This window comes from Paroedura picta, chromosome 3, assembly GCF_049243985.1.
Source record: "Paroedura picta isolate Pp20150507F chromosome 3, Ppicta_v3.0, whole genome shotgun sequence".
NCBI classification, from domain to species: Eukaryota; Metazoa; Chordata; class Lepidosauria; order Squamata; family Gekkonidae; genus Paroedura; species Paroedura picta.
Window position 1 is genome coordinate 167,821,109 of NC_135371.1, and position 27,465 is coordinate 167,848,573.

General features: G+C 46.7%; 1 protein-coding gene across 5 annotated transcripts in view; it reads right to left on the minus strand.

Moving 5' to 3' along the window:
• Positions 1–947: 947 nt before the first annotated feature.
• The window catches only part of PBX4 (PBX homeobox 4), a 40,424-nt gene continuing 13,906 nt past the window's right edge, over positions 948–27,465 (minus strand). For 3 of the 5 annotated variants that reach the window (XM_077329326.1, XM_077329327.1, XM_077329324.1), the window contains exons 2-9: positions 24,919–24,992; positions 11,784–12,025; positions 10,153–10,343; positions 7,597–7,732; positions 6,326–6,482; positions 4,028–4,134; positions 3,004–3,090; positions 1,243–2,132 (exon numbers count right to left, since the gene is read on the minus strand). In XM_077329326.1, the coding sequence (XP_077185441.1) occupies positions 2,040–2,132; positions 3,004–3,090; positions 4,028–4,134; positions 6,326–6,482; positions 7,597–7,732; positions 10,153–10,343; positions 11,784–12,025; positions 24,919–24,967 (1,062 nt within the window). In that variant the 5' untranslated portion in view covers positions 24,968–24,992 and the 3' untranslated portion in view covers positions 1,243–2,039. Of the gene's footprint in view, positions 2,133–3,003; positions 3,091–4,027; positions 4,135–6,325; positions 6,483–7,596; positions 7,733–10,152; positions 10,344–11,783; positions 12,026–24,918; positions 24,993–27,465 lie in introns of all 5 variants that reach the window. The other 2 variants (XM_077329322.1, XM_077329325.1) reach the window with 2 other exon arrangements.

Genomic DNA, 27,465 nt, shown 5'->3' on the forward strand with positions numbered 1-27,465 from the left:
CCTGATCCGCGAAGAGTCCGTGCTTCTGCAGACTGCAAGTGAGATCCTGAGCTCATAAGCAAAATAGAGCCATTATAAGGCCCATCTTGAAAAGGATCATTCCTCTTAGAATTGAACTAGTCCGTTGCTGTGTCCCATGGGGGAAGTATAATGGAAGCCTTGCTTACATCATGTAGTTCATTTTTCAAAAGAGAGAACCAGATCGAGAATTCATTCAGTATTTCAAACAGTATTGAAAAGAGTAAACTGTAAAAGTATAATAATGGGCGGGGGATTAACCTCCCTAGCCCCTCAAAGATGGAGATCCAATACTGGGTGAAGAGAAGTCACAGCGAGTTCTCTCCCTGTGGTGCAAGCCTAGCTTCTTCTTGGCTTCACTGTTTGTGTAAGAATCGTGTTGGTGGCAAGTGGCATTGAGTCGCAGCCAACTCCTGGCAACCCCATGGGGCAGGCTTTCTCAAGCAGGGTGTCTTGACGGCCCTGGAAGGGTTTCCCAAATGGGTGGGAGTTAATTTTAATATATTTTTACAGTTTGTTAAACATTCATAAGGTAATATGACCATGTATGGACACGTCAATCTGTTCCCCCCAACCTAAAGTGGCCAGAGATGAGGCCTGGAAGGGGAGGGCCCTAGGTGGGCGTGTCCACAGCTCTGCTTCCCAGCCATATTCTGCACGATCGCACGACTTCTAGGGTTTCTCAAGGCCTGAAGACTTTCCGGGGTTTCTCAACAGTAAAAAAAATGGAGAAAGGCTGCTGTAGGGGATGCCTCCAGACTTCCTTGGTAGTCTCCCATCCAAAATACTAACAAGGGCAGCTCCAGCTTGGCTCCCAAGATCTGATGAGATCAGGCTAGCCTGAGCCATTCAAGACTTGGGGTGCAACAGCCCATACTTACCTGCAGATAGAGCACAGCTCCGGGGTTTCAGTTTCCTTTCTCCTCACATTCTAAGCAGGCTGGTCCATTTTATTGTTAAATCTCCCTCATATACATTGAAGCATTCATTCATCAATTCATTGCAGTGGTGGTTTTAACTGGATTAAGTAAAAAGTTCCCTGGATACAGAGGCTGACATTCTTTAGCAGGATTCTCCCAAGTGTGTATGACAATGCCTAATGACATTGGGGCAAGGAGTAACTCCAATGGACAAAAGTTTTTAGTTCTTTTCTATACTACCTGTTTGGAAGCCGCCGACCCCCAAAAACATGAAGGAAGGCTTGGAAAGAGGCAGGAAGTGGGGGGAGGGGGGAAGACTTTGGACATTTATTCTTTGATAAGATTTAAACTGAAAAGTGGTGGACTTTGCAGTTAACATTTTTCTTCTCCTAAATGCACAAGAAACTATTCACAGGGAGGTCTGAGCTTACTCTAAGACATTAAATTAGAGCTACATGAGAGTGACACAGAAAATGAAGTTTTCTATTCAAGGGGCAAAGTCCGACAATCATTTTGGTAAAGCAATGGCCCGTTCTGGTTAATGAGTTCAAAGAAAAAGAAATCTTCCTATACAAAATTACAATACAGCGAACGCGTACAATTACAATACGAGAAGGGCTATTGATTAGTAACTAGCATCTAGAACATAATTTTTTTTATAATAAAAACACGTAGAAATTAAAATCAAGTTGCTATTTTTTTTTCTTTCTTAACTGGGAAAAAAAAATGGAGACAAATTCCAAAGTTCATTCGAGAGACGCTTTCCAGACTCTTAAGCATAAAAGTGATATTTCTCTTCTTTTTTTTTTCTTTTTAAAAAAGGAATTTGGTTTGGTAAATGAAGCCAGTTCCTTTACAACCCCAAAAGGGCAGAAGCCAGAAGAACTCAAGCACGTCATGCCGAGAGGTAGAGAGGTGTCCATATATAATCACAATCTTCTATTGGTTTTCTTCTTTTTTTATTATTATTATTTGTCTGAGGTAATTAGCTGTGTGTGTCAAGTTGGAGAATCAAAAATATTGGCAAAAAAAAAAGAAAAAAGCAACGTTGACGAGTTACACTAACGACCTCTTTCCTCTCCTCAAACAGGTCCTAAAAATTTAGTTAGATGCATCGGAATTGATGCTTCCGGGATCCCCGGTTGGTGAAGTGATTGATGAAGGGGTAGCTGCATCCTGCCAGCTGCCATTCGCCTGAAGAGGGAACAAACACATTGTGTTAAGTCCAACAGGCCTAACTTGCCTCCTAAACCCATTCTGATTCTGGGTTTCCACGTCAAGGAGAAGCCGCAGACTTCGTTCCGTAAGATTTAGGCTCGGAGCAAACCGCGCAACACCGCAGTTCACTTTCCGGGGCACGGAAGGCAAAGTACTGTGTAAAATGCTGATTCCGCTGCCTTGTTTTACGGCTTCCTCCTGTTTCCCCAAGTGGGACTCCTTTCCTCTGGCCCAACGTCTACTACTAACTTGTTTAATAGGAAAAGAAACCTATCGTGCTTGTGAATTAGGATTATTCGACAGAGTAACGGACAGAACTGCATGTTCAACGAAAGCTCTCATATACTTTCTCATTTCCCAGCTGCGGATCTGGGGGTGGGTCCTAATCCATAGCTACTTGGTGGATTTCATGATAGGCTAGTTCTGTGCTCTGTCTGTTGCAGTCTCTTCCCCCAACTGGCAGCTCTCTCCTCCAATGGGAGGGGGGGATTGGAAGTTAGGCAGCCTTTCCACTGAGCTGACAGTTAAACTGGCTTCTCTCTCTGACCATCCCTAACCGATCAGAGTTCTGGTCTTCACAGTACCGTGACTGATACAGAGAAGGGCTTCTCTTACGGTCTAAAAAGCAAGGGCTTTTAAAAAATATTCCTGGTCCCTAGATTGGCAGACACCGGAAACAGACCGCCTACTACTCTTTGGAGCAACACTGCGTGGTCGGCAAAGTGCTAGCAAACATTAAGGCCTGCAGCAGAGTTTCATTTTTAACTGTGTCTGCAGAGGTGGCAACGGAGGTGGTCTGAATTCTGGCGCGCAAGATAATTTGCTCTCAAAATCGGAAGCTCCTTACGTCAATGCGCTGTGTCGAATATAGAGGGTTCCCCACGATGCTGTCATATCTTCCTGCCTGGTGTATGACATGGTGTAAGGAATCCATCTGTAACAATACAACCAGATTGGCAGGGGGAAAAAAAGAGCAATTTAAAAGCTCAAATGGTTCTGAAGACAATTCAAAGCCTCTGTCTAAAATCCCACTACCCCATCTCTCTCTATGCAACCCTCATAAGACCAGAGACGTCTGTGTCGGATGCAGTGGTAAACCCCAACTAGATCCTCTCTATATTTCTGTAGCGTTGTGGCCCCCCTGTGTGTCATGTACAGAAGGCAGAGCTCACTGTTACAGTGGGCAGGATTACTGCAATGAAGATGGATGAACCATAAGAAACAGCAGTTTGAGAAATGGAGGGGGGGGGGAGGATGGTCCAAATACCGGCAACTCTTGAATGTATGGTACAGCCTGTATCTTCCATGGCTGACATTAATGCAACACAGCAACAGCAGAAACCTGCAGTGAATGCCACCATAGACCCTAGAAGCTGGGACATTCAGTTCTGAAACAGCCTTCATGCCTAGTCTTTCTAACACGCTGGTGTGGGCTTGTATGCCTGTTACCTTATCACACAGGACATCACTATATAAGTGAAGGCCTAGGAAAGAATGAGGTGTGACTCCGCCTCAAACATTTTTCAACCCTGCAAAGGGGGGGGGATTTGGGAGTGCTGAAAAAACAACTGGAGATATCATGTCTCTACCTAGGTCCACGTCCAAACTCCTTATAACTTCAGGATAAAACAATACAACCTTCAGTCTTTCCTTGCCTAAGGTAGCCCAGGGTGATAAGACGTGGCAAAACCACAAATTCATTATGAAATGATCCGTCTCCTAGTAAATAACTCCTGGTGGCTATTGCTCTTGTAATATTCCCAAGCAATCTTAAATTTCAACCATCAATGAAAACTGGTTCTTTGAGGACATAGATTGAAAATGGTGTTTGGGGTGGGGGGAGTGTCACACAAACTTCTCTGCACACCCACCTGTGACTGCACATTGGCTCCCACGGGCGAGTTCTGGTAGGAAGTGAGTGACTGCAGGTTTATAAAGGAATCTCCAGAATTTGTCATTTTAAATGACCCAGAGGAACCTGAAGAGGAAAAGAAGTTACCTAAGGCCATGTCCGCACCTGCTCATTGTTGTGACAAAAGAAAACAGCACAAGGAACTCTTGTATTTCACACCTGATCTCGAGATTTATCACTAATTGTCTTTGTGTAGTGTTCCACATCCGAAGACTGACTGGGTTGTGGCTGACTGTGCGCAACCCTAGCTCCAAGACTTCACCTGTTTTCAGGTTGTGTTCCAGAGAACACGGGTTCCTTGAAAACCTAATGGGGATTCCTCTATGGTAGCGGTCCCCAACCTTCTTCTGGTCGGGGACCGCCTCTGGGGGTGGGGGAGAGCCAGCAGCCCGGCTGCCGCAGTTGCTCATAAACGTGCATGCCCAATTGCTGCGCATGTGCGTTTTGGCCACCAGGTGGTGATAACACGCATACGCAGAGTTGCCACGCATGGATGTTTTGGCCACCAGGGGGCGCAAACGCGCATGCGCGGCAGTTCCACGCGCGTGCGTTTGTGTAGTTGCCGCGCCGGCCTCTTCCCCCCCCTCTCACTGCAGGGGGGGGGAGGCAGGCGCGGCCGCTGGCGGCCCAGTATGATGACCCGGTACCGGGCCACAGACCGGGGGTTGGGGACCCCTGCTCTATGGTGAAGGACAAACTTCTCTAGAAGACAACGCTCCTACCACAACTGTTCTTCCCTTGCCACATACATTTTCATGGGAAGGACAGTATGCTGTACAGTATGCTCTCATGTCACACGGACAACAGTGAGCCCCAAAAGGCATCCAAGTTATCAGATGTTATCCAAGTTATAGCCAACTGCACAGATTCATCATTGTTTTAAAACAAACAAAAAAACCAACTAGCACAGTTAAAAGACAGCGATGGATGTTAATCTGTGAACTTAGGCAGATTGTGAGGGGGTGAGCAGAAGGGGCTGTGTCAGTATTTGGCTCTTGTGGCCTTTTCATGCATGCCCAGGGAAATGCTGATCACCACTTTGGAGTGGGGAGGTAAATTTCCTCCAGGCCAGATTGGCCAGAGATTCTGGTTTTGAGGGAGGGAGAATCATCTGGGCATGGAATTGGGGTTGCTGTGGGTGGGCAGGTAGTTGTGCATTTCCTGCATTCTGCAAGAGGCTGGACTAGATGACCCTGGAGGTTCCTACCAATTCTGATTCTATGTACATGTATGGAGAAAGCATAACAAATTCATAGTGGGAAAAGGGGACGAATGGAAGTGCAGTTAAACATGACATGGAGCAGTGTGAAGACACAACCTAATGTGAAAGATTAGCAGCTTCCAGCTGGGCAGAAAGAGAATAAAGCACTTCTGCTTCCCAATGGAGTTAAAGAAACCTACTGTTCTTCGCCAAAAATAGAAATTACTAGAGAAAAAGAATTTGGGCTTGGATCCTAAGGTGCCATCCTGTCAGCCTGAGGGCAGTTCCTCCAATGGAATGGCAGTTCTGTTTGCCAAAAGTGGAGCAATTTGGTTTATTCTTCCCTCTCACTCCAACTACAAATTCCCACTCTGCCCCCTACACATGTACTCTTCCCAGGGGTCTACTGACCCACAAGAGTACAATGAGGGGGAGAGCACAGAAAGGTGCAGAGGAAGAGGCAGGGACGTTGCCTTCCTCAAGCACCATTCCCCTCACTGTTCTTGGGATCTGAGCCTCAGTAAACATGTCAGTTTCTTTTAGATCGGTGGTTCCCAACCACCGGGCTGCTGCTCGATGCCGGGCCGCGAAGGCCCCAGCACCGGGCCATGGCTTCCTCTCCCTGCCCCCGCCCCCCGCAGTAAGAAACTTCCCAGGCCGCAAGCAAATCGGCTGCAAAAGCGGCCGATTAGCTTGCGGCCTGGGGGGGGGAAGCAGGGCCGCGCATGCGCATTTGTGCCATGTGCGGCTGCAAATGCACATGCGCGGACCTGCCGTGCATGCGCGGCATGAGCAGCCATGCGATTGCTCTCCCCACCACTGCCGGTCTGCAGCCTTAGAAATGGTGCAAAATGGCAAAATGAATGCAGAGGAATAACCAGATTAATTTAGATATGCGATGAAGTTCTGGGCAACTTTCAACAGGGCCTGGTAAACTACAACACTTCAACAGCCTTTTGTGTTTCGGAAAACGGCAGAAGCTTTCCCACTATGCACGGCTTGGCTCAGCGGCTGTGAAGCCAAATGCCGTTTCAGACGCAGCCTTCCTGTACTCACCAGAATTTGGGGTAGGTGGAGAGCTTGCCTGGGTGCCCTGGGCTACCACATTGGTTGCATCCACCGCAGTTTTGGCTGCGTAAATGTTCGCCTCTTCTTGGAATTTCCCCATGTTTTTCTTATACCGGATTCGCTTGTTACCAAACCAATTAGAGACCTGCAACAACAACTTCAGTTAAGGCTTAGTCGGTGCTATCAACAGATGGGCTTAAAGCAGAAAGGAATCTGTATTTCAAATCTGCCAGGGCGCTAAACCAAGCGCGGACACCAAGAACAAAACTGCACACCCTTTGTAATGGCATGAGATGATGCCTTTCTTTTAATACATAAATATACCCTGCGTGCCTGCTCAGATAGAGTGTTCAGCCCCATGGATCCAGTGCGGCAGTCCTCTTCTGCAAGAGATTCCAGGGCCTCTTGCCTCAGGGGAAGGTTCATAATGCCAGATCGAAAAACCACAGCAGATCTGTGAGAGCCTGTTTATTGTCATTAAAATCTCTGACATACAAATGTCAGATTCTTTTGTTGCAGCAGGGACAGAGCTTGAGTTCGTAGAATCATTCAGCTTCCCCCTTCTTCCCCCCAGTAATTGAAGGGGCAGGGGATGCTTGCACCCTGTTCCCTCTCTTCTGGCTGCCATACTCCTCTCCCTTGTATCCTGGGCTCTTCGTCCTTGGCCCTTTCTGGACTCACCTTATGAAGGGTTCCCTGGCGGGGGGGGGGGGGGACACACACATCCTCAGCCCCTCCTTTTCCCTCCAGTTTGGGATGTAGGCCTGTAGACTGCCAGGAGCCAGGGCCAGTTGGGTCTGAGGACATCCTACCCTATCTCCTAGCCCCCTTTAAAGGAGCTTGCTTCCAGCCTGCTTCAGCCTAGCATGGTTCGGGCTGTCTGTCCTTTCTTCCACCTGCCTCCTTTACTGTTGCAATGCCCCAGGATCCTTTGGGCCCAGCTGAGGTCTTGTCGTTTCTAAGTTGTTAAGTGTGACAGCATCGTATCCAGACACCAAATGAACACTCCACCAGCTAGGTACACATTGAGTTACGTATAATAATTTCTTAAACAAACGCAAAGCAGAAGTTAACGGGGTGCATCATAAACTGACGATAAAATTCTATTTTGAAAAGTGGAGCGGCTTAACAAATAGATTGATATTTATCTCCCCAGCTTCAGATCTTTTTTGCTGTGTATTTCCAAAGCAAAAAATACCTGCACCATCATTTGAAAATCAGAATGCCAGGAGTGGCTTCTTCCACAACGCGCAGCCTACCTGTGAGACTGTGATGCCTCCTTTCTTGGCTAGCTCTTCTTTGGCTTCTTCACTGGGGTAAGGGTTACTCAGGTGAGAATAAAAATACTCATTCAAGACTTCTGTCGCTTGCTTGCTGAAGTTACGCCGCTTACGCCTGGGAACACAGTGCAATTATTTGCTCAGCTGATGTCAGGATACGTTACGCTTTCAGCCCAAGGCTGTAGGGAGAGCCACTGAGGACCCTCCTGTTCAAGCAGAATTTCTCGCAAGGGTTCTGAGCCTGGAGACCATCCAAGACAGAAGTTATATTGAAGCAAAAGGCATACTGTGTTAAAATTTTTACATAAGGTTTTCAAGAAGGCTTTTATTTCAGCGTAAATGGTTTTAGCAAAGTCTGATATGCTGTAATATGTCTAATATGGTACCAGAGTTCAGTCTTTACAACATTACAAAAGAACAAAAGGCCAGCAGCACCTTAAAGGCGAATAATATTTGTGCCAGGCTACAAGGTTTCATCAAAAGCCTCTTGTGGAGCAGAGTGGTAAAGCAGCACACATGCAGTCTGAAGCTCTGCCCACGAGGCTGGGAGTTCAATCCCAGCAGCCGGCTCAAGGTTGACTCAGCCTTCCATCCTTCCGAGGTCGGTAAAATGAGTACCCAGCTTTCTGCTGGGGAGTAAACGGTAATGATTGGGGAAGGGAATGGCAAATCACCCCGTATTGAGTCTGCCATGAAAACGCTAGAGGGCGTCCCCCCAAGGGCCAGACATGACTCGGTGCTTGCACAGGGGATACCTTTACCTTTACAAGGTTTCATGAGTCACTGCTCATTTCTTCAGATTTTGTTAGTGCTACTGGACTGGCTCTTTTCTACTGCTACAGAGTAACATGGATACCCATCTTGATCTTGTAATGTTATACGGTTGAGCTTAATATCTACAAGCTGGTGATCCTACCTAGTGTTACTCTATGAGACAGTCTGCATAATTTATTTTATTCATTTATTCATTCCTTCAATTTACCACACAAACACACGATACCTTTATGGGCATAAAGCAGGTTAGGAGCATGATAAGCAGAAATAGTCATAATACACCAGTCAGTTTGGATTTAAAAACCGAAGACAGAAACTCAGCCATAACAGAAGTGACACCGGCATCCTTATCACTCAATAAAAATTGGCAGATCAGGTCTTTTGAGTGAGTTCTCCATTTGAGTATAAGGTATAACATTCCTTTGCTGGGCAATAAACAAGGGACATACATCAACTATTTTTAACGGTAAGAACGGGTCATAACAGTCATAATAGACAACATCAAATGCAACTTGGGAGCATTGAACAATTTGGTAATTGCAACAATTTAGAGAGAAGATCATAAGCCTGGGAACAATGGAGTGGTACAGCTGCCTGACAGGGATGGGCCCAGTCTGCAAGGAGGCCTCCCGGCAATGGCCTTCAGCCAAAAGCATGGCAGAAGAGCTCCCTATGGAAATGTTTAAGTTCTGTTAGGGCCTTGATCTCGTTGGGGAGCTTGTTCCCCCCTGGTTGGGGCTATGGTTGAAAAGGTCCTGGCTCTTGTTGAGGCCAGGTGGACTTCTTTGGGGCCAGAGATCACCAATCTGTTAGAGTGGCTGGAGTGTGTCACCCTTTGGGGGGATATGGACAAGCAGATGGTCCTTGAGGTAAGTAGGACCTGGAAAGTGTATGGCCTTGAACCTGGTCTGGTACTCAATTGGTAGCCAGTGCAGCTGCAACAGGATTGGGGAAATGTGGGCTCTCCACACTGCTTGGGTGAGAATGCTGGCATCTGCATTCCAGACCAAATGTAATTTTCTACCTTCCGCCTCAAGACCTGCTCCTTTCAGGGGGTAGAACACTGTTCAAAACTGGTGATCGCTTGCTCATCTGTTTTGTGGAAAAACAGCACCCATATTCACTTTTGGACTGCTCTTTAGATTCAGGAGTCAGCAAATTGCTAAGCCCTAGACCAGGGGTCTCCAACGTTTTTTGAGCCTGCGGCCACCTTTGAAATTCTGACAAGGGCTGGGCACAACTACAAAACTGCTGCCACTGGTGGCGGAGCCAACCACAAAATGTCAGAGAGGGAGGTCATACATAACTCTGGCAGTAAGTCTTTGGCTTTTCAGGCAGAAGCTCTGTTTAAAAGGATGCCTTTTAAAGTGAACATGTTTTAAAAACATTTTCACCGTTTTCTTGTGGAGATGCAGTGAAGATTATTTGTGCTGTGCAAGAAGGTGCTGGCAAAGCAACTTTTAAAGTGTCTGCTCAAGCGAGCAGCCCTCCAATAGCCAATTTTGCTAGGCATAGCTCTGCCCACTTTCTAAAAACACTCAGTAGACTCCAGGAAAGGTGTCCATGGGTGTCACGGCACCCATGGGAAACCCCTGCGCTGGAAACCCCTGCACCAAGACAGTGTTTCTTCTAAGAAGAGGGCGTATTCCAACCATTTCATATTAGGATCAGTATCTGCCTGCACGACTAGTGTATAGTGTAGAAATGTACAATGCCCTGTGCTGGACATGGTGGGAGCAACGAATCTGGATCATTCCTTACCTTGCATCAAGAAACCGCGAGCGCAGGATCATCACAGCCTCACATGTGCTCTGTTTCAGCTGCATTTGGATGGTGCTGAACTTGCCATGGATTATATTCACCATGCGCTCAATTTCTTTGGGTGAAATTGGCCTAGTCCTACTCTGCTCCCGGAGCAGGTTCATAACGTGGGTCGTGAACTCACTGCAGGCCTGGAATGAAATAAGCACTTTTAACTGAAGAACAAATCAAGGTCCCTCAGAAACGGCCTTCACATAACTGCATTTCACCCACAATTTAAATGCACGATTTCAGCTGTGTGACATCACGAGCAATCTCAAGATTAACACAAGGCAGTCTTCGGTACTGAAATGACTTTACTGGATTTGATACAAGGCATTGACTCTATGATAATCTGGCCAGATGTAGAGCATGGCGGGCAAAGCAACGAAATGATTACCACGGCTTACCTTCCGTAACAGAAGAAGAAGAAGAGAAGAAGAAGAGTTGGTTCTTATATGCCGCTTTTCCCTACCCGAAGGAGGCTCAAAGCGGCTTACAGTCGCCTTCCCATTCATCTCCCCACAACAGACACCCTGTGGGGTGGGTGAGGCTGAGAGAGCACTGATATCACTGCCCGGTCAGAACAGTTTTATCAGCGCCGTGGCGAGCCCAAGGTCACCCAGCTGGTTGCATGTGGGGGAGCGCAGAATCGAACCTGGCATGCCAGAGTGCAGATCCTTGTGCTGCCGTGAAGGCTGATACTAAAGCAACAATTCCTCAAAACAAAATGCACAAAAAAACCCCTGCACGGCCAATCACAACTCCGCACACTTTATCAAACATTCGGGGACCCCCTGCTGTACAGCAGCATGCTAGAGACAGATCGGACTAGAAAACCAGCACAGCCCCATTGCATTTTATCAACCACAAAGACATCATCAAGAAGCTCTTCCTCCATGAAATACTCTTGTAAACATTTAAGGCTTGTAGGATCGGATTACAGCTACACAAGAATGACCCCTTATCGTAGCATGGCGTAGCAGAGACATGAGGAACATCGCTTTACAGGAGCTGTACACAACGTTTGGCCCCATGAGCTGATGCCGGCTTCTGGACATGGAAAGGATACGGTGCATATGAGCCTGGCAAAGACCGTTTATGCACTGGAGGCTTCATACCAGGCTGCAGGCTGAAGTTTTAGTCATGGCAGGTTGCCTCACCTTTCCCTGCACCCACACGGGGAGCATTTGGCCCTGTGCACCTCATCCGTCCCCAATTTGTGCTCCCGCAAGAGAGCTGGGGCAGTGAAATTCCCAGTGCATAAACGGTCAAAGTGGGGCAGTTCCGAAGAGGGGAGCTACATAAAACTGTGAACTCGAGTGCATTTCAGCCAGCCGAGGCTTAGGCAAGGCCGTGCTACCGAAGCCACTTGAGAGGCATGTAAACAGATGCCAGGACTGCAGCGGGAGGGAAGAACACCCTGCCATTTCGACGCCAGCACGACAAACAGCAGAAGTGATTCTTTCGACGAAAAATAATAAAAAGACAGTTATACTCCCTGCTCTGTGACCGCAAAGGAAAAACGATTAGTTGTTTGTTTGTTTTTTTTTAACGGAGATGATAAAAACTCTTCCATGCAGAAAGATCACCTGTTCATATTTCTCTAGCTCAGAGTGGTATATCTGTCGGATCTGTGACAGCTTGGCCCTGTAGTCTGAGTGTTCAATGCTATTGTCATTTGGACAGCCACCTGATGTTGCCGCTATGGCCGCTGGTCCTCCTCTTCCCCGCTTCTCTGGCCCGGAGACACCCTCAGCCAGCAACATGTTATCTAGTCTCATTAGCTGAGCATCAGGGGGGTCTTCTTCCTGAATACCTCGGATACTTAACACTGGACAAACATAAACAGGGAGGCAGAAGGTTATTTCAGAAGCAGAGGGATTCAATTAGCAGTTAATAACCAACAACCCCCCCCCCCCATACAAGCTGCTCTTTGCGTGTGTATAAATATACACAACCATAACCTCGGGTGCATTTGTGATGTAGCCGGGCATCCCACATATCAGAGGCCAATGAAGATTATGATGATTATGATGATGATGATTATTATTATTAGATTTATTTCCCGCCTCTCCCGATAGGCTCGAGGCGGGTCACAACAACTAATCCCATTAAAATTCCCATTAAAACATCAATCTACTAACATGGCGGCTAAAAATCCCATCCCTCCCCCTTACAAGTTTTCCTTTGGATTGGTAGTGGGACCGTTAAAGAGAAATGGGTCAAATTTGGTAGAACACAGTAGAAAGCTAGAGGTGACCAAGAAGAACAATGGCAACAGTCTGTATACCCCACAAAGTTGAACGTACGAAGCTGCTTTCTACTGAGTGCGTTCGGCAGGAATGCACAGGGCCCCGGGGCTAAACCGAGCTTCTTGAAATTTCAGTTTTGTAATCATCACCATGGAGGAAAGGCAGCGTGGTATAGCCGAATCGCGTCAGATCTTGGAAGCTAAGCAGGGCCAGTGCTTGGAAGGGAAAGCAAAAAGGAAGATGCTGCAGAGGAAGGCGATGGCAAACTGCCTCTGCTTCTCCCTTGCCTTGAAAGCTCCTTGCAGGTGTGGCCATAAAAGGGCTGCAAATTGATAGACCTTTATACACATGCATAATCATTGCCACCATTCATTGTGCTGCCATAAAAATGAAGTCCAAAGGCACCTTAAAAGTCAAACAACATTTAGTCCCGCATGAGTCTCTGTAAATCAGAGCTCGCTTCATCAGATGACTCAGAGACGCTTATGTGGGAATAAATGTTAGGTTGTAAGATGCAACTGGACTGCCGTATTATTTAGCTGCAGAAAGCTCTCTGGAATTATTATTGCAACATTACAGGTAGCTTCTGCATGGACAGAGGTATAGCTTGCAAAGACCAGGGTTAGTGACTATGCATTGTATCTTGGACCGCTCCCAAAAAGATGGGCAGGGGCTGCACCTCATGTTAAATGGAATCTTGCCTCAGTTTATTAATTTGCCACAATTTGCTCTTACCTATCTACAATTATGATGGTTGTTCATTTAGTCTGAAGAAGAGTGCATGAACTTGAAAGCCCATGCCTTGTATAAATCTTTGTTGGTCTTAAAATTGCTATTGGACTTTATTTTAGTTAGAAAACTGACCAACTAAACTGAAAACTGAAGACCATCTTTGCTACCAGAACTGCAAAGAATGGAAAGCAGCACAGCAGTTTTGTGCATGAAATCACAACTCTCTACATCAATCATAGAGTTGGAAGGGGCCAGACAGGCTCAGTGCAGGATCTGCCTAAAGCAGTGGTTCTCAACCTTTTCGGTGCCACGACGCCAACTTTGGCGGCAGCGTGTGCAGGCAGGCGGCATGCACATGTGCACACAGGCGCACAACAATCAAGATGGCCAGTGCCATGGCTGTGCCGCCTCCGCCCGCTGCCACCGCCACCCACCTCCACCCGCCACCGCCGCCACCACCCGCCATTGCCCACTGCCGCTGCCGTGGGCCTCTGCCATCAACCAGCAAATGCTGGCAGGGGCTCATGGGAATTGTAGTCCATGAACATCTGGAGGACCACAGGTTGACTACCCCTGGCCTAAAGCATCCAGGATAAGTATCTGTCCAGCTGCTGCTTGAAGACCATCAGTGAGGGTAAGCTCATCACCTCCATAGGCAGTCAGTTCCATAGGCAGGCGGTGCTAAACTACTCTGAATGTGGGGGGAAAAAATCCCTGATATCTAGCCAGCATTGTTCTACATGTAGTTAAAACCCATTACTGCAGGTCCTATCCTCTGCTGCAAACAGGAACTTTTCCATGCCCCCCTCCAAGTGACAACCTTTCAAATAGTTAGACAGAAACCATGTCCCCTCTCAGCCTCCTCTTCTCCAAGCTGAACAGTTCCAGATCCCTCAGCCTTTCTTTATAGGGCTTGGTCCCCAGACTCCAACTCCGCATGCAGCCTGACTTTCAGCACTCTCCATATTCTCCAGGGGAGGTGGATGTGAGCCCTCAGTGGAGGTGCCAAGGGCTGCTTCGGTGCTGATTCTCGGGTCGGGTCTAGCCATAAGCGCCACGCCATCTGCTGCAGCCTTGCATCAAGTCTACACACCTGGATGTTCAGTGCTGCAATGACTATCCATAAAACCAGAGTCCCGGCCAACCTGTTTCATAGTATGCCACTGGCTATAAATATCTTTTGGCCCCAATCAAAATTAATTAAGTATACGGGTTTCGTTTTGTGTTTTTATTTAAACCGCACTTGAACTGAAGCGCCTGTGTTATGGAAAGCTCTTCAATCGGAGAGTTTCAACGTACCCCTCACACAAAGAAAGGATTTGTCTGGGTTAATTAGCGGAGAAAAACAGCTCATCTTCATTAAACGGCTTCAAAAATACCACTCAAACCGAGTCACTTTAATATTTATCCCAATCAGTTAATTAATCAATTAAATGGGTAATAACAAGACAGTAAATTGACTAAAAGGAACCTTTCAATTGGTTGGCAGCTCTAATTTTTATGGATGCCTTTAATGGACAACGCTCAGCTTCATAAACCCCTGAGAACCTGTGCAGTCACAGACGCTAACGTGCCGCTATTCGGGCTGATCCCTAATCATAACACCCGCTACATATTCATCAAAATGGAAAATAATTAGACTGAGCCAAGTGAAATTCCCATCATTTCTAATTAGCCCTTAATTAAAACACATCACAACCTAAGGTACCGCGGCCCTGCTCAATATGCAAATGCAATCATTGCAATATATTTACATATCATTAATTAACACGCTGCAGCGCCGTAATGAACTGTACGAGAGCACCGGTGCCAAAAAAAGAATGATATGCAATTTGTTTAGGCTCATTTTCCAATCCAGATTCCACCCTCCACCAACCCCCCCCCCCATCCCTTCCATGTGGCAAGAGAGCAGCAGGGCTCATATTCCTGTCTTGTGATGGTACGTTTCGGAGGAAAACTGATTAACTGAAGTATGCAGAAGGCAGACATGGGATAACCGTGCTGATTCAGTCAACATGAGACTTGCCTCTGGCAGAAAGGATAAATTCTTTTCAGAGTCCCAGGAAGGACAGCCTTTCTCAACTTTTCTACCATTGAGATACCCCTGAAACATTCTTCAGGCTTCAAGAAAACTCTTCAGGCTTCAAGTGGTGCAGAATATGGTTCGGAAGTGTAGCCGTGGACACGCTCACCAGGGGCCCCTCCCCTTCCTGTCCCACCTCCTCCAAGGCCCATCATTGGCCCATCACTGGCCATTTTGGGAGGGGTTGACATTACCATATATGGTCATATCACCTGATAAATATTTAACATTTTTAAACATATATTAAAAATTGACTCCCGGCCATTTGAGAAACCCTTTCAGGGCCGTCAAGAAACCCCAGGGTTTCACAAACCTGGCTGAGAAAGCCTGGACTAGGAGGAGAGGGTCAGGTCTCTCCACCGAGTTTGTTTTAATCCTACCGTTCCAGTTTAAGCAGCTCCAGGTGGGAGTACTGGCTTCTCTCTTCCCTGTTATAGCCTCACAACAACCCCGTGAGGTAGGTTAGGTGGAAAGAGCCCAGCTGGCCAAAGCTCCCCTGGGCCTTAGTATCCCCCCTCAACTGCTTTCTTCCATGCAAAAGGAGAAACACTGAAGGGTCTCTTCCGATCCCTCTTCACTAGCATAAATAGCAAAAGAAGCTTGGTTGGAGCCCTCCTTGTATCATGCACTTCAGCAGCTGTTATTCCGACTGAAGGAGACAGTGTTTCAAGGGTTACAGGGAGTCAAAGTTATCCTTGCTCCGTTCAGGATGTGGTTATTTTAAAAAAACTCGCTGCCAACTGGGGATGTAGAACACCCTGCTTTTACATGACTCAGTACGACAGTGGTTATTAACAGTAGCTACTAATGCTGAAGGGCATGGGTGTGCATTTGTATTATTAAAGGTGCACTCATCTGGCTGGCGGTAAGGGGACACATGAAACCAATTACCCCTGCAGTGAGACTGCCACTAGTACTCGCTCCTGTAAAATCAGAGTCCGGCAGCACCTTTAAGACCAACAAAGATTTATTCAAGGCGTGAGCTTTCGAGTGCAAGCACCCTTAGTCAGACTAAAGGTGCTACTGGATTCTGATTTTATTGTGCTACTTCAGACCATCACGGCTACTCATTTGAATCGCTCCTGTAAGACAGCATGTTTCTATTGAGTGCCCCCACATGCGACGGTAATGTACCAATCAAGCACAATTACTTCCAAGTGCATCAAAGAGAACAAGAGCCCACCCCGATTTCCTCCTTTAAATGCATATCACATGACCAACTGCCCCACTTGGCCATCTCTGTTCGTATGTACAGGTTCATGTTAAAGGACTGGTGTTACCTTTTACTCCATATGCCTAAGAGTACTGGGTGAGCTGGTTTAAGAGTGATTCATCTGCAGCTATCAGAACCATCTTAGGCCTCACTTCACACGCTGCAGGTTAGTTCTTACCAGGCCTTTCGGTATACGGCGCAAGCATATTTCTTGCCTTAAAAAAATTAGCTCCTGGAAGGCCCAAGGACTAACTGGGCAACCTGAAACCAACCTGTCTCGCTGTCAGCAAACAGGGGTAGAAAGCCGGAGATAGAAACAATATGCATCCCCAGAGGTGCCCTAGGTTTTCACATCTGCCTTTCCCCCCCCTTCCATATTCTCCTCTCCGTGGCACCTGTAGGTGCAGTTCCACTAGTTTGAATATACTAGTGGAACTAGTATACTCCACATATACTTTGTGCTGGGGTGGAGGGAGGGAGGTTAAATAGCCACTGCTGGTGGTGCATAATAATGGAATATGAGTGGTCCTCAACTTCAAAAGGAACCCTACCTAAATTCAGGAAAGACAACAATCATTCCCCCGAAACATCCTGTAACTTTACCTGATGTGAGATGGCTTAGCTGCTTCTGGCCTGTCCAGTAGAGACCACATCTGATGCAAAGATTCAATCTACACAGGCAGCATGTAAAATATGTTGAACTAGATTCAAAGCCCCCCCCCCTTAGGAGAGTGGGTAGCCCCCCCCTCCCTGGCGACATGCCGGGTTCCCTGAGGGCCTCAAAACAGGCCTGCTCGGAGGTCCCAGGGGAAGCCATCGCCATCCACCCGCCTACCCGCTGGTCTCCCAGCTTCACCTCCGGCCTGCTCGGAAGCAGGAGGCAAAGCCATCCCCGGCCGGCCCCCTCCCCAGAGATGTCCCGGGTTCCCCGGGGGCCTCCGATTAGCCCCTCACCTGGACCAGCCCAGCCCACTCTCCGCCCACATACCCCTTAGAGAAATATGAAGGTGGAAAGATGAGGCACCTCCAGCTATTGGAGTGAACAACTCAGCATGCCCAAACATTGGGGGGTCTTGACATTACTCAGAGAGTGTGGCGGTGTTATCTATGTGAATGTTCAAAAATGTTTTATGTAAACCGCCCAGAGCCGTAGGGAAGGGCGGTATAAAAATATAAATAAATAAACAAATAAACAAACAAACAAACAAACAAATAAATAAATAAATAAATAAATAAAATCTCCTTGAATGGGATGCTTCTTTGTCTAAGCCAGAGACCCGTCCCCTCCCTTCCCCTGATGCCAGACCAGCTGGCCATTTGTGAAAGGGAAAGTGCTCTTTAAATTAGGCTTCTCTTTCCCTTCTTTTGTTTGCAATCTGAATGTTTGCAATTTGGATTTACCTAAATAAATGTAAGGTTCCCTTTTTCCCAATATGCTTCTTGGGAGATGTATTCATTGCATTCAGAACCAAATAGCCCAATACCAGCAACATCTCCAGCAGCAAACCAGTACTGAACGCTACCACGGTTGTGGTATTAGTAGCTGTACCATTGCCGTCTCCACACACCTACCTTGAGTCACCGTTGCATGTGCACATGTGTGGTGCACATGTGCACAGACTCCTATCCTAACCATGCCTCCCATTGTTGTTGCTGTTGTCAGCCAGTCAGTCGAGTCCGACTCTTGGCGTTCCCATGGCACAGCTGCCGCCATGATCCCTGATCTCGCACCGCCTCCCTCGGCCATGCAGTATTCTGGCCGGTGTCCATCCTGAGCATGTCCCACCACCACACCCTCTGTCGGCCTAGTTTCCTTTTTCCACCGATCAATCCGAGCATAATTGCTTTCTCCATTGAACTGGATCATGTGATAGGGCCAAAGTAAGTGAGCCCATCACCACTCCTTTTCACAGACCTTCAGTCATGGTTGGTCAACATCTATACCCTTTGGCCCAGCTCTACCCTCCTGATCAGCCTTTCTCAAATTTTTTACCATTGAGAAACTCCAGACACATTCTCCAGGCTTCAAAAAAAAAACCCAGAAGTGGCACGATCATGCAGAACATGGTTGGGAAGCCTAGCGGTATACACACTCACGCGGAGCCCCTCTCCTTCCCACCCCCTCCAGGCCCGTCATTGACCATTTTGGGAGAGGGTGGGTGGGTTGACATGACCATATATGGTCATATCACTCTATACAAAATGATTTTTTAAATGTATTAAAAATAAATTAATTTTTTTTGAGAACCCCTTCCAGGGCTGTCGAGAAACCTCAAGGTTTCACGGAACCCGGGTTGAGAAACCATTTTTCTGTCTGTTGTAAATACTGAGGTATTTATTGGTTCACCACTGCATCTGCCTTTGCACTGTAACTATGAATCCCTTAATACTGAAAGGATCCTGTTAACAGGTCAGGGACAGACCAGAATCAATGGGATGAAATTATTTCAAAAGAAATTCCGTCTGAACATTTGGAAGAAGTCCCTGACAGTTAGAGCGGCTCCTCAGTGAAACAGGCTTCCTCGGGAGGTGGTGGGTTCTCCATCTTTGGAGATTTTAAACAGAGGCTGGATAGCCATCTGACAGAGAGGCTGATTCTGTGAAGGTTCAAGGGGATAGCAGGTAACAGTGGATGAGCGATAAGGTTGTGGGTGTCCTGCACAGTGTAGGGGGTTGGACTAGATGACCCAGGAGGCCCCTTCCAACTCTATGATTCTATGATTCTATGCACAACAAAACAAAATTCTGGCCACTATACCACTGTCTGGCGCAGGCTTTCTTATGAAACAGGGCACAAATGCCTTATCAGACTCTCTGCTCGAATTTGGTAGGGCTGCCCGGATCTGCATAATACTGCTTCAAAGGTTAATGGGACTAAGGGCCACCATCTGGCAAGTGCTACCTTACACGCCCTTAGGCAATGGATTCAGTGCACTTCCTCCGCAATTCGGCATATTCTCATAGTAAAGCGGCAACATGCCATACTCTTCGAGCGAGAGGAGTGGCCCAAGAGCAACAAGGAAACCAAGAGCCATTAAATCTTGGTCTCTACTGGGGTGCCCCCTTTTGTTTAACTGCAGGTATTAATGCTGAACTTGTACATCTGAGAATGTCCGAATCTAAAGAAACCCGGCGCACAGCAGCAGACTGTACAAACTGCTTTGTGGTTAAAAGTCGCCACCCTCCACCTTTTTGACCGTAGACCATTGTCAACTGTGCTGCCACCTCAACAAAGAAGACCGGGGGGGGAGGGGCAGGGGGGCACTGACAGAAGGCCAACCGATTAAACTGAGTTGAGAAGGAACCCGTATCTCTAAATCATCGAAACAAGAGACTCAGCCCTAGTGCTACAGTAGGACCAGGTCTTTTGTCTGCTCGAAGCCGTAACATCTGCTCCCCATAATTTAAATAAGGAACAGACAGGCCATCAGACATTCAAAAACCGATGAGACTCAAACAAACCCAGCGTAACTATGGGGCTGCGGTACTTTGGTGCAAACATGCTCAGCTCCAAGAGAATTTTAAGTCGCAGAACTGAGGGCCGGGGGGGCGGGGGGAGCTAACCGCGCACCCAGAGCAGCATATTCCAATCCGGAAACACATTTCATTAAATAAAGCTTTTGAATCCATGCCCTTTCTGCTGCAGAAAGGAGAGCGGACCAATAAAAGCTAAACAGACAACATTCTCCCAGCCCTATAAACCTATCCTGCCATAAAGGGCAATTGCGATCGCAAGCAAGAAAAATATGCTACCTATAAACCTCTCATTATAAACCAACATGCCGAGATTGCTTTTTGCAGTATTTCCCCAGACTAGGTAAAGCTGAAGAAAATGCCTTGAATGGAAGGTATCCCTTCAACCCAGGGTACATAGGCCCTCACAAGAGCAGAAGAGCCCCTGTGCTAAGGGAAACGACCAGGATCTTCTCTTACTAGTTACTCACTGCCCTGCGTCTAAGGTTGGTCTGCACACAGTTTTACGATTGCAGGTAGTGGAGCAGCTTGGAGAACCCCCAAATCAGCATAGGGCCAAATGTGGACTGTGCCAAGGGGGCACATGAAAAGCCATCCTAAGTCTCCCTTGGCCCACATCCTTAGGATGCACATGGAAAACTGAACTTCCCGCTCTTCCACTTGGAGATGCCAATGTGCCCTACACAGGTAAGCAAGGTGAAAGGACCTCCCGCCTCAAACTCCGCCTTTGACTCCTGCAAATTTTACCTCCATCCTGTTACATGTTCCAAGAGTATAGTGGCTTAGCTTCCTCCCTCCACAGTATCTCCCACTGTAGAAGACGAGATTCAACCTGGTGGAACAAGTTCTCCAATGAGATCAAGGCCCTAACAGAACTGAAACAGTTCCGTGGGGCCTGCTAAATAGAGCTCTTCCGCCGTGCTTTTGGCCTTGGTTCGATGTATCCCTGGCCCCAAAGAAGTCCACCTGGCCTCAACAAGAGCCGCTGCCTTTTCAACCGTGGCCCAACCTGGTGGAACATGCTCCCCAACGAGATCAAGGCCCTAACAAAACTTAAACATTTCTGTGGGGCCTGCAAAATGGAGCTGTGCTTTTAGCTGAAGGTGCTATTGGACACACATTTTGTTGCAGAAGATCAAAAAGTAAATGCACTGCACAGAATGTGCACATGCCCTACTGGCAGATCGTCATCATGAAGGGCACAACGCATGTCGAATTACATTGGCACAACAAGTGACAGAAACAGAGAACACGACCTGGGCTATCCAGGTCAGGACAGTGAGTTAAATAACTTTCCCTACATGTTCAGTGCCCTAACCTAGCCCAATCCTGTCAGACCTTGGAAGCTAAGGAGAGTTATCCCTGCTTAGTGTTTAATGGGAGATCACCAAGGCAGTCCAGGGGCAGGCAATAGGCTCACCATATGTCAGCTGCAACTTTTCACTACCACTGGGAATGCAACCACTGCAGTTAATACTAAAAAACACTTGGGGTGCCTTTCGGTTTGCAGCATCTGAGCCTTATGTATGGCTCACACAGAAACCACAGAGAGTATTTCCAATGCAAGTCCCTTCAAGGAATGGGTAAATATTGGCCCAATGACCGTCTTCCCCAAGAGCCCTCCAGTGGGGGTAGAGGGAACGCTGGACCTCAGTCATGGTCCTGATTCTGGTCATCAAATGTGTGAATTATTCAACAACTATGTGTCAATGGCACTGTGTGGGTGCCGACCACCTGCCCCGTTGCTAACCTCAGCTGTCTTCAGCATGGGGACTCCCTGGGAGAGTCCACTGAGCAGAGACACCAATATCTGCACAGTTAAGCTCTATCAAGGAAGAACGAGTAGTGTCCTTTGTGTTCACAGTCCCCCTGATCCCTGCTTGTGTGTGATGAGCCATGCAACCTATACAATAGGGAGCAAAGAGGGAGCCTAAGCGTTGCTGGGATGGCTAGCAAAAGGCAGCAGTAATGAACCTTGTGAATCCGGACAGATGGCTCCAGTGTAGTGTGCTATACAAAATGATTGGCACCTGGGGCAGCCAATCACCATGAGCAGCCCAGCTCCAGTTCAATGTCAGAAAACACTGTCCCTGGAACTCCTTCCAGGGCCCCCTATCAGCTAACCGCATGTAGGGGTTACCATGAGTATGCTGCACTTGTGCTGGTCCTCTGTGCTGTGCTTTCCTTGGTAATCTTTCCTGTCCTGTTCTACATGACTGGTTTTGACATCAGGGTCAGTAGGTGATTCCGAATGCCCCATGGCACGTCTTTTCCCTGTGAGCTCCTTTCTCCCATCCTTGTTATGTTTCATAAGCAGATAGGGGCACAACGGTGTCAAGGAGGCATGCCATTAGTAGCAAGTTTGGGTTGGCTTACATTTAGGGCTGGCCAGTTTGGTGGCTGTAGGCGATGTTGCTTTTATCCCTTTGGAGTCCGGGGTCTTTTTTGGCCTTTCCTTTTATAAAAGTATTTTTTTCTAATAGATATTTCTCTAATAATTATGCCACTCTGGCATTCAAGATTTGGGAATAAAGTGTTCACTACTTGAGATGAGCCCAAATTATATGCTGCAAAAAACCCCGAGATTCACAAGGCACCCCCATAAACCTTGTCTGGAGACCTGATGTCCAGGGTATTTGTTGCTAAGACTGGAGATACACAGTGGTTTTATGAGCATGGAAAATGGCATAGGGGAGATAACACCGATTTCTTTTGTCCTAGTGTCCAGTTCCAAAGAACTGCATCAACAGTGAATAGAAGTTACAGAAAGGTGAGTTCGTGCACAGAAACGTCAGTGTAATGCCACTTTTGACACTCTTGCTTATCTTCTGGCAAGTGTCTCAAACCCGTCCTAGACCACAGGTTGCCTTCCCTAATCTATCCTTACTCAGCTTCAGGAATAACAATGATGCTGGATGTAAGGAGGAATGAAACAATGCATGCCAAGCACTTGGATCACTTAGTATTTATACAGGACACTAAAAATGAGTCGTCTAGAATTCTATATGAATGCTGTGCATTTAGTACAGGCCTTCTCAACCAGGGTTTCATTAATCCCTGCGGTTTATTGATAACCCTGGAAGGGTTTCCTGAATGAGTGGGAGTAAATTCATTTTTATATTTTTTTTAAAAAAATGTTAAACATTTATTGGGTGATCCAGGTATGATCATGTCAACCTGCATCCCCAAAATGGCCAGTGATTGGTCTGGAGGGGTTTGGGCCACTGTGTAACTCAAAGTGTTGGACTGGAGGGGCCACTGGCCTGACCCAACATGGCTTCTCTTATGCTCTTATTAACAGTTGTGTCAAAGAACGAAGGTGTAGCCTCTCTCACTTCTGAGTGACAAACTACATTCACCAATATTCCTTCTCCTACATATTGTTAGAAATTCAGGAGCTTTGGCCTCTGATCCCTCCCCCACCCCCCATGATTTATAGATACCATCTGCCTGGGGATACCCCAAAATGGCTTCCAGTTGAGCTGCTTCCTAGACCTATGACACAACCATGCTATGGCTCACAGCCAATTTTAGGCAGGCTAGAAAATCTTTTGAACTCAAGTCACACACAAGGATGTCTGAATGATTTCCTGACAGGGAGGGGCAAGGCACAGTACGAAAGATGGTGAAATCCCATGCATTTTAGATTCGGCTTTATCACAGATCTTAATGCCACAACTACCCGAATTGCTGAACTGCTACATGCCAGGCATAGCATAAAAGACATCACCTGCCACTGCTACGTTGATGGCATTAATATGAACATCATTTAAATTATATTCATTATATGCAGAAATCAAATCATATAAATCAGCCCTAGCTCTCTGGAGTCAGACATTTCCATCGTGGCCCTCCATGCTCAACAAGTTGCCTTGCCATAAAAGAGGGTATATTACAATTAGGTTACTTTCATGTATAACAATCCTCTAATGTGAGATTCAAATCCAATCAGCTCAAAAAAACAAACACAAAAAAAGCATGTTAACAAGGCACTGTCGTACACTACGAAATGACTGCACAGGTGCTTTGAATTGAACAATTGATCATACTGCCTGGACTAGTTCAAAAGTTGTTAACTCCTTTAAAAAGTTAACATGGGGCAAGGAAGTGCAAATTTTTTTGTTTATTTGACCTATATCTAGCTTGTCCTGGCACAGCTGGCTCCCAGCAGCTCACAGACATAAAAAAAAAAACAGTACAATCAATAAAAACAATTCCAATAAAACATCAATTTACAGTAAACAATTTGGCATTGGTTGCTTATACTAATAAAAATATGTCACAGTCTCTAGCATTATATATGATTTTTGTAATGGGGGCGGGTTTGCTGTTATACAGAGGAGGGGCCATTGAATGGTAACTACATCCTGGTCTCAATCGAAAGCCTGGCAGAAGAGCTCCATCTTGCAGGTCCTGCAGAACTGAGAGTTTTGTCAGGGCCCTTCTGGGAGCTCATTCCACCAGGTAGGGGCCAGGACTGAAAAGGCCCTGGCCCTGGTCGAGGCCAGAGTGGCTTCCCTCAGGCCGGGGACCACCCAATGTGGTGGGTGACAACACCGATTTCAAGAAATGCATTGAATACATGTGGCATCTTATTGGATTTTTCTTTTTTTTAAGCCAAGGAATCAAACAGCTGCCATTCCTGCCACTGACATCCCATAATAAAGTCAGAAGATACCCAAAGTTACTGACACATTTATGGCACGATCCCAAAAATGCTTTCCTGGGCGTAAGCCCCACTGGACAAACCGAAGTAGGATTCCTCTTTTAGGCTACAACAGGCAGGCTGCTGAATTTTGGCCTCCAGATCGTAGCCCAAATCCCACTGATGCTGACATAAGCATTTGGAAAAAGTGTGGGGTTTGAATTGTAAAGTTAACTCAGAGCCTAAAAAGACGAGTCTTGGCTGCCTGTCAGCCAGTGCCATTGCTTTTCCCAAAAAAATACTTTCAATGCATATGCCAACACACCTGTTTTTTCTTTGATATCACACAGCACGCTGAAGAGAGCAGGTTTCATTCGGTGGCAATTCAAGGCATGTTTCCTAAAAGGACAGAGGGGGGGGGGGGGGAGAAAGAACATGAATGGCAAAGCAACAGAACGGATAACAACAGAAAGAAAAAAGGGGGCGACAAAGAGGCGGGCGGCACATTCCAAGCAAAAGCCACAGTCCGTTCTGCACCAGAAAATTGCTCGGTGAGGTTCATTTATAGCTTGCAATATATCATTGCCTACAGTAGCTAAGCATCAAGAAAGTTAAACTTGCATATAATTATATAGGTGCATGTTTATTTAAAGAGCAGATGAAAATCCTCAAGGCTGCGCTCCAGATTAGCATCCTTGCACTTCCTTTAACAAGGCAGCCTGTCTCAAAATGAGGGACTCCGAGAGAAGCCACAAAAGGAATATTTAAGCATCCGGCTGCTAAACCCTGTTAGCGGCAAAGCCACAAAACTGTCAGGTTCCCAATATATTATTCACACACAAAAGGGTGGAGTGAAAGACAGCTACGCCAGTCTTAAAAGTGAATGCCAACTACAGCTAAAATATAGCTACTATATGGTATAAGCAGACTCTCTAACTCACCGGTATCGAATTAAAAAAGGTTGGAGGGGATTAGTTTTTCGCCCCCATTTTTAAAATTTCCACCTGAATACAAAACCAAAGGATCGATTTAACCTGAAATGTGCAATCAAACTAGAAAAATTAGAAGCTGTTCCTAAAGGTCTAGTGCTTAACCAGCAAAATTGTACAAAGAAGAAAAACCCAGTAATTCAGATCACTTCCACTCCCCTGGGTGGGAAAGATTTTGCTGTGACTTGTTACACACAAACTTCCCAATCGGGAGAAACATCGGTGCAGTCGTCGTTTCCTACAATCACAATTTTAGCACACTTCAGCAGGTGCCATAATAGGAGCTGACCAAAATGTTTTAGACTCCATTATCTGAGACTTCGTTGACAGATTATAACACAAAGGCTGGACATTCCTATAGGCAGCAATATAATCCAGGGCAGAGTTACTGCAGCCTATGAACACTGAATTGGGTGGCCCAGGCCAGCCAGATCTTGTCAGATCTCAGAAGCTAAGCAGGGTCAGGTTGGGGCTTAGATGGGAGACCACCAAGGAAGTAGAGGGCCACTACGCAGAGGCAGACAATGGCTAACCACCTCTGAACATCTCTTGCCTCGAAGATCCTGCAACTTGAGAACACTTCCCATCATCAAGACCGTTGATTTTGGAGGGCTGAAGTTACCCCGCATAGGACTGCACTGTATAATACCCTATACATGGCTCTACTACACAGGTGGAAACCGGGTATGGCAGGTAACCACAGCTTATCTTACAAACTTCTATCTAGACTAAGGGTGGCCAAACTGCGGCTCTCCAGATGTCCATGGACTACAACTCCCATGAGCCCCTGCCAGCACAGGGGCTCATGGGAGTTGTAGTCCATGGACATTTGGAGAGCTGCACTTTGGCCACCCCTAGACCATTCACATATGAAGGGTTTCTCTAGAAACAAGCAAGCCTTCTTTTTTGTTGTTGCTGTCCCAAGCAAGGAAACCAGAAATAAAATCCTGTGGGCCAAGGAGTTCTACCATTACCGTAGCTGCAAGTCAGGCTGTACAAACATATTATTTCTGGAATAATATCTTCATGAAAATGCTAAAAAAAAAAAAAACTTGTATGGCACCTACACATCAACAAAAGCTTTATGTGCAAGTAATAAAATTGGAGGTAAGGTTTCAATAAGACATATTAGCAGTCTAGAAAATGAATGCATTAAAGTAAATGTATTTCAATCTACATGCAGCACGTTTCTTCAATAGAGGTTGTCTAGGAAAGTTACACGTTCACCCCTACAAAACCAGGAGAGTGACAGCTAGGGCTTGCAACAAAAAGTGCAGCTCCAGTGTTAACTTCCACCTCCTTACATGAGTCCTTTCTTGAAAATTATTCCCAAAACACCTTGCTCCACCTGGTAGCTGGCAACTTTTGCATCAGCCCCAAGAATGCTCTATTTTCAGGTGAGCTCCGCTGCCAGCAACCGTGAGATTCATTTCTGCGGGACACAACAGTCCCCAGAGAAACCGCGGGTGCTCCGTTTGCATGGGTAGCAACCACAAACACGCGACCCTCGAAAACTCATGCATTTAATCAGCAGCCAAGCCACATAAGCTTCTTGAATCGTCTTCTTCACTGGCAGGTTGGAAAGAAGTGCACTCTTTTATTCCCCCCAGCTACCACTTGATATTTTACTACCAGCTCCTTTGGATTAACTAGGACAATAAAGTACAGTTCTTCAGAACCTAGCATTTACAACAACAAAAAGCAGTATTCCCAGCACACTGAGTTTACAGTTTGGGCGCAAGATCACCCAGCTGGCTGCTTGTGGAGGAGCCTGGAGCCACGGGGCTTGCTGGCACTGGAGAAGATAGGGGGAGATGCAGTGGGCTTGGGACTACTGGGGCTTGCTCATCAGCTCTGGATAGAACATGCAAGGGATGACCCTT